Source organism: Lampetra fluviatilis, chromosome 10 (genome assembly GCF_964198595.1).
Source record: "Lampetra fluviatilis chromosome 10, kcLamFluv1.1, whole genome shotgun sequence".
NCBI lineage: Eukaryota > Metazoa > Chordata > Hyperoartia > Petromyzontiformes > Petromyzontidae > Lampetra > Lampetra fluviatilis.
Window position 1 is genome coordinate 11,190,450 of NC_136284.1, and position 12,151 is coordinate 11,202,600.

The following is a 12,151-nucleotide window of genomic DNA, read 5'->3' on the forward strand; positions in this document are numbered from 1 at the left end:
ACACGTTCGAACCCATTGCATGATTTTGAAATCCCTTTCTAAAATGTATATGTATGCGTGTTTACCGACACACGCACAGACACACGCACTTGGCACGTAAACAAACATAGCAATTTCCCTTCTTTGCAGAGTCTCCGTAATGTGTACAGCCTTCCCTAAATTGTACAGAAAAGGTATGCACGGATCTCCAGAGACTTTTGCCAAACTCTGCACTCAGGCTTTTATTTGTTCCATTAAATTCCTTCCCGTGCGCGCGCGTGTCCCTTGACAGTATCTGCAGAGGCTGCACGACCTGGTGGCCACCCCGGGCCCCACTCCTCCTCTGCTCGTGTCCGGGGGCCCTGGGTCTGGGAAGTCCCTGCTGCTCGCCAAGTGGTGCGTGTGCCGGCCTATTGGCGATCCGATGCATGACGACTCGCCCCCACTCGCAATTCTACGAGTTGTGGTCGCGATTCTTCGTCGCTCGCGTCGGCACTCTCCGTTGTGTTATTTGGCGTTTGGTCTGCTGCCACTGTACAGTTTCATTTGCGCTGTAAGGCTAAACGTAACATAGGCATATAACTTGGCGTCGATCATAAATAATCAATTATCTCCCACACACACATTATTTCAGGCATGTACCTTCATTTGAAGTATATATATTATTAATCAATAAATTATTATGATGGTGACGATGTAGCTCTCTCTGCCTTCTTTCTCGCCAGACCTTTCTTTTCACCGCCCACCCCCCCCCCCCACTGCTTTCGTCTAAGCGCCTGGTTTATGGAGCCCCTCTTCCACTTGAAATTAAATCCATAAATAATTACAATGCCCCGCGTTTAAAATGCAGCCGCAAACGCTACCTCGGTGAGGGTGGGGGCGTACTCTCAAGTGCGTCTTCTATCACGGGGTGGCCTGTGGAGGTGTTTTTTTTATCGGTAATGGTCGAATGTAATGTGGAGCATTTGTTTTGTCATAATGTTTCCATCATGACTTCCTATGCCGTGAAGTTAATCTCCCATTTCGCGTCGTGCAATGCATTTTGGTTATTGGACAATAATGCATATTCTTGCGGCTGTAAGTCAGATTTTTTGACTGTTTTATCGCCGGCTCCCACCTATCTGCTTGTCGCATTTATATCACTTAGCGGCTCGAACCTCGTGAGAAGGTGCCTAATAAATGAATCATGATAATGGTGACAATGGGGTTAGGCATATATCATGGCTATGATGTTGCTGCTGATGATGGTGATGCTGCTCATAACATTGGTGATGGCAATGATTGCGATGCCTTTTGTCCAGTTCTAGCTCTCAAATTCCTTTCCACGTCCTATTCACTATGACCGTAGCGATGCATTGCTTTATAACTTCAAGCGTCTTCTTGTGATCACGATACCTGTATCGAATCACGTGCCTGTGGAAGAATAATATATTTTTAGCTCACATATGTTGTAAAAGTACGTGGGCTTGGGCAGGACACGTCACAGCTCATTTGAGCAGGGAATTGCTCTGAATTTGGTGCTAACACTTCTGCTAGCGTGAGCGATGCAGCTGCTGCTGATGCTGATGCTGTGGCTGCTGATTCTGGTGCAGGATAGAGACGCTCCAGACGCACTCCCCCAGTAGCCTGGTGCTCTACCACCTCGTCGGACAGCCCTTCTCCTCGAGCGCAGACCCCGCACTCATGGTTCGACGCTTCATTGTTAAGGTGAGACTCACAGTCACGGTGAGTCTCATAGTCAAAGTGGGTCTCATAGTCAAGGTGAGTCTCGTAGTCAAGGTGAGTCTCATAGTCAAGGTGAGTGATGGTCAAAGTGAGTCTCATAGTCAAGTTGAGTCTCATAATCAAGGTGAGTGATGGTCAAAGTGAGTCTCATAGTCAAGTTGAGTCTCATAGTCAAGGTGAGTGATGGTCAAGGTGAGCCTCACAGTCAAGGTGAGTGATACAGTGTTACATGCAAATCCACAATATTTTATATTTTTATGAGTTTTACAATGCTTCCCTTTTTACTGAACTGTAACACATTTCAAAAACGCCGACCATATGTGCATTTAAACATGGTCACATTACAGTGTTCCGACTCGCGGACGGGTCCCGGGAACAAATTGTCACGTTTGCGAGTCGAGAAACTGCCCGCAGTTTGTAGTGATCAGCGGGCCGGCATTACAGCCGTCACCGCCGCCGTGTGCGCTGTGCTGCTGCTGCTGCAGCTGCTGCAGCACATGTGGTGGGTGCCTGTGGCGGGCCCCGACGGCGCGCGGCTGCTGGAGGAGCTGCCCTCCTGGCTGGAGCGGCTGTCGGCGAGGAGGCAGGGCTGCATCATCCTCCTCATCGACTCCATCGACCGCATTCAGGTTTCTCGGGAGACGCGTAGCGGGGACCCCCCCCCCCCCCCGCTGTAGACGCGAGGGACACGACGGGGGACGACGAGGAAGGAGGAGGGGAGAGGCGTGGGAGGAGGAACGTGGTGATGGCGGAGGGGCAGGAGGAGGGAGAAGGGAGGAGGGGGATGAGGAGGGGGAGGAGGGGGATGAGGAGGGGGAGGAGGAGGAGGAGGGGGAGGAGGAGGAGGAGGGGAACGAGGAGGGGGATGAGGAGGGGGAGGAGGAGGGGGAGGAGGAGGGGAACGAGGAAGGAGGAGGGGGATGAGGAGGGGGAGGAGGAGGGGGAGGAGGAGGAGGAGGAGGGGAACGAGGAGGGAGGAGGGTGATGAGGAGGCAGAGGAGGAGGGGGAGGAGGAGGGGAACGAGGAGGGAGGAGGGGGAGGGAGGAAGTAGAATAACGAGGTGGAAGGTATGAAGCTGGGGTGAAGGAGGCAGATGAGTAGGAGGAGAATGTTAACGATGCAGGAGGTTATATGCCACATACCTCGTCCATTAAACATATCGACATTTTAAGTTGTTTATTAAATCCTTCAACTGTTCAATTTTGTTTTATTATTCCCAATAAAATAAATAATAGTCTCGTTTCCAGTCCGTTGGTACATTTCGGAGAGCAGCACGCCTCGAGGAGACGATGGCGGTTTGTCGTCGATCGTCGGTTACCAATGTCGTGATTGTGCTCGCCGGTGTTGCCATCTGTGCGGCAGCATGCGGAGAGGCACCTGCCGTGGCTCATCGACCCCCTGCCTGTCAACCTGAGGGTGGTGGTCTCCGTCAACGTGGAGACGTGTCCTCAGCCCTGGAGGTACTGCCACGGGCGCTGATTCAAGTGGGCGGAAGCCGCCCCCCGTTAGGGCTGATCAAAAAAATTACCCCCGACTGGATGGCGCTGTGGTTAGAGGACTCAGTCTCGCATCGGAGTCCACACGTGTTTTAAATAGCCCACGTTAGCTTCATCAGATAAAGTTTCGATGTAAAGCTTTCGTGACTGCAGGGATTCATCTTCTTGGTTCTTTCGGTAAAGTCACGTAGAAGGAAAATAATAAAGTAATAAAAATACAACATAATAAAATAATTATACAAATAAAACATAATAAAATAATTATTTTATTATGTTTTATTTTTATTACTTTATTATTTTCCTTCTACGTGACTTTACCGAAAGAACCAAGAAGATTCATCAGATTACTTTGAAAAAATCCACTCATAATGTTTGAATGTGCCATCTACCCATGCATCGCCACAACAATGAACTTAATATTTCCCCTTTTCATCCACTAATCTGCAAACTCTCAAGAAAAGGCCTACCCTCTGGGCAATGACATTTTGTGAACTATCAAGTTGTCCTCGCAGGACTTTCTCCTCATTTGAAAGTTTGCGACTTCAGTTGAGCGGTCTCCTCGAAAAACCTACGCAGCTCATGGTTAATTTATTTTAATGAAAATACTCCTCAGGAACTAATTGCTTCTCTTGGCTAACAAATACACATGGCGTGGCCATTGGTCTTGATGAGTTGTGTGATTGGGTTAGGGAGTTGTATATTTTTATTGAAAGCATGCGAAGTGCCCTCTGATGACCACACGGACATATGGGCAGATATAAAACATCTTGGTCATGACAGTAAGCAGCCAATTGGCTCTGTTAAAAAAAAAGACACCGACTTGCGTCAATGTGTACTGGTGCTCGTGTGTGCTCCATATATCTGCACCCATATCAGTAGCATGAATGAGTCGGCTGGGAATTTGGCGTGGGGCACACCAGTTGAATTTTTTTATATCATATTTTTTTAAGTGTTTTTTTAAGTCTCTGATCAGTGTCTCATGAGTCTCTGATGGAGACTACAATCCTCCGAAGGTGGTCGAAACGTTTAATTTATACAAAAGTAGGCTGACGCGAGCCTACGTACGAAACGTCGTGAGAATTATTTGATTTTATTATGTTTTATTTGTATTATTTTATTACTTCCCTTCTACGTGACTTTACCGAAAGAACCAAGAAGACCTACGTACGTTTGTCATGCGTGCGGTCACGTTGCGTGCGCGCACTCCGCAGGCTGTGGCCCACCCTTCACCTGGACGCCTTGAGCCCAAGCCACGTGAAGACCCTCATCCAAAAGGAGTGCTCCACCGTGGGACTGAACCTCACCGACCACCAGGTGGGACAGGGCCCAGTGCACGATGTTCGCTCGCTCTGCACGTCGTGCGTAGGCCACGTAGCCCCCCACCACTTACATTGCTTGTGACAACCCCTTCCACCTTTCAGCCGATTAGTGCTGCATAGACTAAGCATGGGGTACAGCAGTGGCTCAGCGTTTAGCGCATTGCGCTTTGAATATGGCGTGTCGTTAGCTACTTTGTTGTATGTATGTATGTTGTACGTAGCCAACCGTGTTATGCCTGTTGTATGTGTGTACGTTGAACTTCTTTCGCACCGTATGGAGCCAACCGTACCAATCGGAGGTGCAGGGAAGGACAAAAAACTAACCTAAAAAAGCAGTTCTAAAAAAATGAGTTTTTAATCTCTCAATGCCAGTGTGTTATAGGGGGCAGCACTGGGAAGACAAAGGTGGCACCACCTCCCCCTAAAGTGCCATGCTAAGCGTAATTGGCATTTGCTAACGGATCCTTGCCCTGCCAGCTGATCGCGTGAAGTAAGGGGGGGGAGGGCGGCTCGTCCTATATTGTGGTGGAGCGCTAGCACAGTGGTTGGCACCCTGGGCTTTGAACCTGGCGAGCTGAGTTTGATTCATGGTCGTGGCGAACGTGACCGGCGAGCGCTCTCCGCACCAGTCCCGGGCCTCGCCGTCCTTCACCAAGCTGCACTGACCAGAATGGTGAAGGATGGTCAAACAACCCTCATTACTGGCACGGTTTGGGGAAGCCTTCATCCAAGCAGTGCGCTGACAAAGTTCCGTAACATGTGATTGTTTAGAATGTATTATATTACACATTTAACAATTTGCCTCCCTCACAGATGATTTGTTATGATTTAGGGTTATGATTCTAGAATCAATTATTTGGCAACTGTGGCACATTTAGCATTTCTAGTGGCTGCAGAGTTTGCACACAACGTGAATAGAACCTCAATGATTCTTACATGCACGATTACATTTCATTATAGTGAGCTTAACAATTGATTTTTAATCCACGAATAGATGCGTCATGCTTAATATGAACAACATCAATCCAACCCCACCTGTCTTTCCCAGTATATTTAAGATTCTCCCTGCAAACGTCAATATTCCCGAAAGCAGGCCACTTGGCCCAAGCATCGAGATCAATTCTTTGCACTCAGTGACAGGAAATAAAATCCCTGCAACCTTTTTTTTAATAAACAACCCATCATTCAGCGTACGTAAACATTTACAAGCATTGGTCCTCCGGTGGCAGCACCGACTCGATAATGTTATCCGAACAAAAACTTTCGATTCGGCAAGTGCTCGCCGCAGCGTCCCCCCGTTGCCTGGCGCAGGTGTCTCGTCGATGCGCGAGACAACGGCCGCGTTCGCAAAGCCGGTTAGCATTTTGCAGCTCGTGTACCAACTCATATTTTTCACTCGGCACCCATCTCCCACGAGGTTGTCAGAAGCCACTGCTTAGGCGGAGGCTTGCTAATTAAGCCTCGTGTATTAATTTGTCGACTGAGTGTGCTGAGCGTTCCCACCTCCCAGTGTGAGGCCGTTGCACCTTTAATGGGACAGCATCCGTTCGTTGTGGATGTGTTTAATTGAACGCATTTGTGAAAATCTGTTGGGCCAGCTGAAAGGGAAAAAAAACCATAATTGAGTGTTTAACACATTAACCCGGGGGATGTATGCTTATGGTGTGAATCAATATGTGCGGTGTGGATATTTTCATTAGTCCGCAGGGAAGGCACCAGTTGGTGATGGTAAAAGGCTGTGGGAGTTGGTGTGAATGGTATATTTATAGGAAACTGCCAATGTAGCACACAGTGCATCCGTGTGATGTGATACCGATCACTACGCCAAGCCGTCCAAGACAAGCACACATTTTGTATTTTTAAGTTATGAATTCTTATATCACTGGTCCGTGAACAAAGTGATTATTACCTTACCCAGTTGCCCATGTAAATGAGAAACCGTCTTCATGGATTTTGTTTAATTAAATAAATACTTTTGAATATTAAATGCATTGCTGCTTTTGATGCGAATGACGAGTATTTTCAAGTGCATTGTGTGAAATGTGCCCTACATATAACAGTGCTATTAAATGGTCTGTCCACAGCTAATTTCAAGCGCTCATTTATTCCAAAGGTTTCCGTACAATCGTGAGCAAGCGGGAGATGATAGATTAATTACATTTAAATATTTTTTTGTAGGTATTGGTGGAAACCATGGATTCAAACCCAGAGTCTCCGTTTTTCTGGCTTATTGCTTGTGAGGTCCTGCCACCGTCGAGTTATTCCTCCTGAGTAACTTGCCACCTCCGCTTTAATCGAAGGCTTACTTTTTTTTTTAAACTGAAGTTTTTGTCGTCGGACAGGTGAAGAGGCTGGACATTCATTTTCGATCGGCCACCACCTGCAATGCCCTCTACACCACACTGGTAGCGCGGATGGTGAGCAGGTACTGTACTGGCCTTCCTTGTCAGCAAACAAGTTGTCTTGTTCCCTATGTGCAGCCACGTAGCTTCCTAAGGAAGCTTCCACATATATTCTAATAATAATATTTAATACACATGGGTCATGCACATTCGTCAGACAGCCATCGATTAGCATCATAATCACCTTCCATACTGTTACTGCACCTTGCATGGCCAACTTTCAGCTGCATTCCCCATTTCACCCCGTATTATCTATCACTGTTTGTCACTATTATAAACAGAATGCTCCTGTGGTGTAATGGTTAGTCGCCGGTTCGATCTCCCGGCGCGAAAGTCGAAATAATGGGGCAATTTTTTTAAATCCCCCCCCTCTCTCTCTGTCCACCCAGCAGTACCACAGTTAGTTGATCGTCAGGTTGCATATATTTGTGGGGGTTCTCCGAAGATGTCCGGCGAGCGTGGAAGAGAAGGCCACATACATGCCAGAGTGGCTGGCATGTATGTGGATGTCGAGTGGAGAGGCGCCTTTCTCTGCAACAGTGGCGTGGGAAAGCAATTTCGGTATTATAATGTTTGGCTCGTGAGACGTCGTTCGTGAGCCACGCACCCAGACTGTGCAGATTAAATCTGCCTTTGACAAAATAAATAGACTCACGACTGAACGAAGTGCAGACTTGAGATTGACTTTAAATGCCGCTGGAATAGAAATGAGACAAAGTTGGTGTGTCTGACTAATGTGTATTTCCTATCTGATTTTCATATAAATCCAGCACTATTTTTTGTACTTAATACTGAAAACATTACTGTCGCTTGCTGAAATCTTCTTACTTAACCGTATCTTTATTTTTTACCAATTCCAATTTTGCATTCGTTGTGGTCCATCATGCTGCCACTTTGTTCCCTTGAGTGAATTGGCCTTCAGTTGCACGCTTTCACTCCTGCCTCCTTCACACGGCCAGGACATTTCTGACTCTCTTCTCCTCCACGTGCCCTTTTGTTATGGCTTTTAGCAGACCGCTGCCTCTGATGATATTCCCCATCCAATTCCGTCTCCGAATTCCAATAACCATCATTACGCACCACCCTTTATCTTCTAGCGCGTCCACCTCTTTGTTCGTCTATTTCTTTGTCCACTTAACCATTTCATCCTCCTCCAGCACCACATCTGGGCTGCTTTGAGTCTCTGATTCTTTCAAATGCTTTGATTCTATGTATCAGGTGCTTTGTGACCTAATGCTAGAATGGTTTGGATATTCAGTTTTTTTTATGAAAAGTTTTTGTCTTTTTTCTATTTTTATTTAAATTTTCACTCTTGCCATCAAGTCATGGATAGAGAAATGTACATTTGGAACTCTCACAGAGCAGTGCATCACTCCGTATTAAAGAACGGCCCGCAGAAAGTGACATCACAGAACTACTTCTGAGATTGCTGTCTTCACCACACCAGCAGTGCTGCCATAGAGCTATTAATTGCATCGCAATCAAACCGACCATCTTAATTCTGGGAGCTGAAATTGTCGTCAAATTAAGAGAAAACCTAAATGTATTAGGAAATGTGTGCAGTCATTGTTGACCATCAGCCCGCTAGACTCATGAATCCAGTTCAATCACTGTTGGCTGAAAACCTGAATTCAAACCTCGTGCCTCAGCAGTGCTGGCTCATTGTAGCTGACCCCTGACCCAGCTGGCCAAGTCAGAATAGATGTTTCTATTGCACAGCTCCCTTTGATTTGTGAGTCGGTGCCATGTTCTTGCCACTGCCCCCACCACTCCCATCCCGTGGTGCCAGGGCACGGTCGTCCCAGGAGCTGGAGGAAGCGCTGCACCCATGCCTGCAGTGCCACGACACCCCTACGCTCTTCCGCCTGGCGCTCCGTGTCACAGAGTCCACCCTGCGCTCTGCCAGGGATCGCGAGCGCCTGCGAGAGGTGAGCGGCTAACGTTGCGTGTCCAATTGTAGGCCAGGTAATGCTGTCGGGGCGAGTGCAGTTAGCGAGCGCTCACTCGAGCTGGCTGGCAGCACAAACGATTGCGTGGTGTGGCCAGGACCATGCATGCCCAATTATTTTAGGGTGCCACGGTGGTGAGATGTTAACTACCTCTCCTGGTATACAGGAGGTCGTAGGTTCGATCCCGACCCTGACACCTGCTGTATATTTGGAGTTTGCATGTCCTCCTCATGGTCGCGTGACATTTTCATCGGATTCTCTGGTTTTTCCTTTCACATTTAGAAATAAACTTTTAGAGTATTTGGCTGGTATACATTTCCACATAAGCCACTTTTTGTTGAGCTATCATTTGTGGCTAGGTCGCTTCTGAAAAAGAGCTCTATAGATTATGGCGAGGCTGCTCCCACTAATAACTTCTCCGCAAAGCGGTACCTATTTTATTGACCCTGTAGAGATGATGGGCTGATTAAATTCCCACTGAGGATTTGGACTCGCGACTTTCTGACTGCAAGCCACCTTACCTGGCCGGATGATTAGCAAATGTAATAATAAGTATGAGCTTATATTGAGCCTTTCGCAAAAAAATGATCCCAAGGTGATTTACAGTCGATAAAAATACTATAAAACATCAATTAAGAAAATGTAATTTAAAGCATGAAACTGCAAACTGTAAAAACACAAAAGCCCTTATGATGATGAAATCCTGCTCGGGAGAGGACAATTCTTCACTCCGTCTGTAAAGTCCGTGTTGACCAGAGGGATAGAACCTCAATGTGTAATTATAATTTTACCGATTAAGAGCAACTCATGCCCTTGCAATAATGAATGAGGTGGTGCTTGCGAATATTCTATCTCCACGTATGTCCTGCGTGCATGGGCATACAAATCATCGCCCTTGCGCTTTTCCCACACACAAAGGACCCCCTGGTGTTTAGCCTTCGAAGACCTTTGGGGCAAGTGCTGTTAGCGAGCACCTATGAAGGCCGGCACAGCACACGACCATTTGGGTGGCCAGCACCACACCCGGCCGCTTTTTGTCTCCCTAGTGGTGATGTTTACACACCGCACCAGTTACTAATTTTTAAAGCCGAATCGACCTAGGAGAGGCCCAGAACGGGTTCAAATATCCACCACTGTTATTGGTCGTGAGTGGGAATCGAACTCAGGTTTTCAGGGTTTCTGTGCAGTGTGCTAACCACCGCGCCACCGCTCCCCACACTTCACACAAAGACAGACCCCAGGATGAATTTTTTTGTCTTCAATTTTGACTTAAAACTTTCGCGACTGCAGGAATTTATATTATGTTGTTATTTCAGTAAGTCACGTAGATAGAAAAAAAAAAGAATAAAGTTCATTAAAATAAAAAAAAACACTAATGTAGACTGCAGCCTGGTTCTTAATCGGAGTGAGTGTACTGGCAGTCTATAATGTAAACTGTAGCCTGGTTCTTAATCGGAGTGAGTGTACTGGCAGTCTATAATGTAGACTGTAGCCTGGTTCTTAATCGGAGTGAGTGTACTGGCAGTCTATAATGTAGACTACATTATAGACTGCCAATATGCTCACCAAGCTTAAAAACCAGGCTACAGTCTACATTATAGACTGCCAATAGACTCACCAAGCTTAAGAACCAGGTTACAGTCTACATTATAGACTGCCAGTACACTAACCCAGCTTAATAACCATTGCGAGATTCGACATTATAGACTGCCATTATACTCACCAAACTTAATAACCAGGCTACAATCTACATTATAGACTGCCAGTACACTCACTCCAATTAAGAACCAGGCTATAGTCTACATTAGGGTTTTTTGGTTTATTATTTAATTTTTTATAATTTTTATTCACATTATTTTTCTTTTTTCTATCTACGTGACTTTACCGAAAGAATCAACGAATATTGTTTGTTCTTGTTCTTGCTGCAACCATAGCAGGCATCAGCGAGTTGCCGAACCTGTAAGGCACGGGTTTGTTGTGGAACCCTTAAAGCAGAGAGCCAACCCAGGGGGCTGTGAAGGATTTGAAGTCTATTGATCGTCTGACACATTGTCAAAGCAACATGGGCTGCACTGCATACACTGTCAAGGAGGACGCCTGCTGCTGGGAATATGACGGGTGCATGCTGGGTGTCCCTGATTGAACAAGCTCGCAATATAAAACGTGCTATTTCTGGACTACATTTCTAGCTGAACAAATGTGTTATTGTCATTCATTGTTAGTGGGGGTTTCTTCTCCATTTGGCACTGGATTAGGTGAATTGCGTTCGTGAATACCCGAGTAGTAACAAGCAGGCTTGTAATCATTCGCAACCTTGGGATTCAATGAATTGTCACATTTTGATTCAGGAATTTTTTTGTTACTTTGGGATGAACGTGCAACGACCTCTAGTGGAAGCAAAGGATTGCGTTAACGCATTGCAGGGAGGAGATGGAATGATGCAATCTGTTAGGCTGCAGGTGCTAGGTGGATTGGTCACATCGTGGGATCGTCAGAGGTGACACCTTCATCCAGCAGTGGAATGAACATGGCTCAACGCATGTATTGTGACCGCAATAATTTATTTGAATCCATGAATCTATGCATTGCTTTGCTATCAAGCAGTGTGTCGGATGTGGGGCAACATTGACCGCGATTGATTCCGTTGTGCAGGTCCCCTGTGGAACAGTCACAATGTGGAGAAAAAGGAAAGATGCAGCGGCTATTATCCAAGTCACTCGGTTAGGTGTGGCCAATAGTTTTCACGTGAACTATATCTGTCAATCATTTAATGAACAGCATTGGCTGCACCCGATTAATTCTGCTGCACAATGTGGTAATTCCACGAAGGCTTGTCTCTGATTGAAATCAGTGTTTTGTGCCTTTATTTGCATGTGCGTGTGTATGTCCTTCGTGTCTGCTAGTGTGTGTGGCTGCGCACGTGCGTGTATGCATGTGTCTAGGAGCTCGCTCAAAGCACTTGCCTTAAGGGCCGGTGTAGGTTACGTTGGGAAGTTTGTCTATACGTGTTTCAACTTGTATGTGTGGCTGCTTGTGTGCATTTGGATTGGAGAGAGTAGGTGAGGTTAATCTATACCCTCGTAGTGAAAAGTGTGCTTCATAGCTTGATAATTTCCTCTGTGTTTGCGTGCCTCTCTGAATGTATGTCGGGGAGTTGTGGCGTAGTGGCTAATGTACTGCTAGAAACCAGGTAATTTGAGTCCAATTCCCAGCCATAGCTAACATCAGTTTATTTGGAGTTTGCATGCCTCTCTCCCCATAGATATGTTAACTACACCAC

The 12,151-nt window shown here is 46.5% G+C and overlaps 1 protein-coding gene across 2 annotated transcripts in view; it reads left to right on the forward strand.

Annotated features, from left to right (window-relative positions):
• The window catches only part of NPHP3 (nephrocystin 3), a 52,755-nt gene that overhangs the window by 19,275 nt on the left and 21,329 nt on the right, over nucleotides 1–12,151 (forward strand). For both annotated transcript variants that reach the window (XM_078860531.1, XM_078860533.1), the window contains 7 exons: nucleotides 272–375; nucleotides 1,572–1,686; nucleotides 2,190–2,333; nucleotides 3,068–3,165; nucleotides 4,413–4,515; nucleotides 6,863–6,945; nucleotides 8,712–8,850. In XM_078860531.1, the coding sequence (XP_078716657.1) occupies nucleotides 272–375; nucleotides 1,572–1,686; nucleotides 2,190–2,333; nucleotides 3,068–3,165; nucleotides 4,413–4,515; nucleotides 6,863–6,945; nucleotides 8,712–8,850 (786 nt within the window). The remainder of the gene's footprint in view (nucleotides 1–271; nucleotides 376–1,571; nucleotides 1,687–2,189; nucleotides 2,334–3,067; nucleotides 3,166–4,412; nucleotides 4,516–6,862; nucleotides 6,946–8,711; nucleotides 8,851–12,151) is intronic.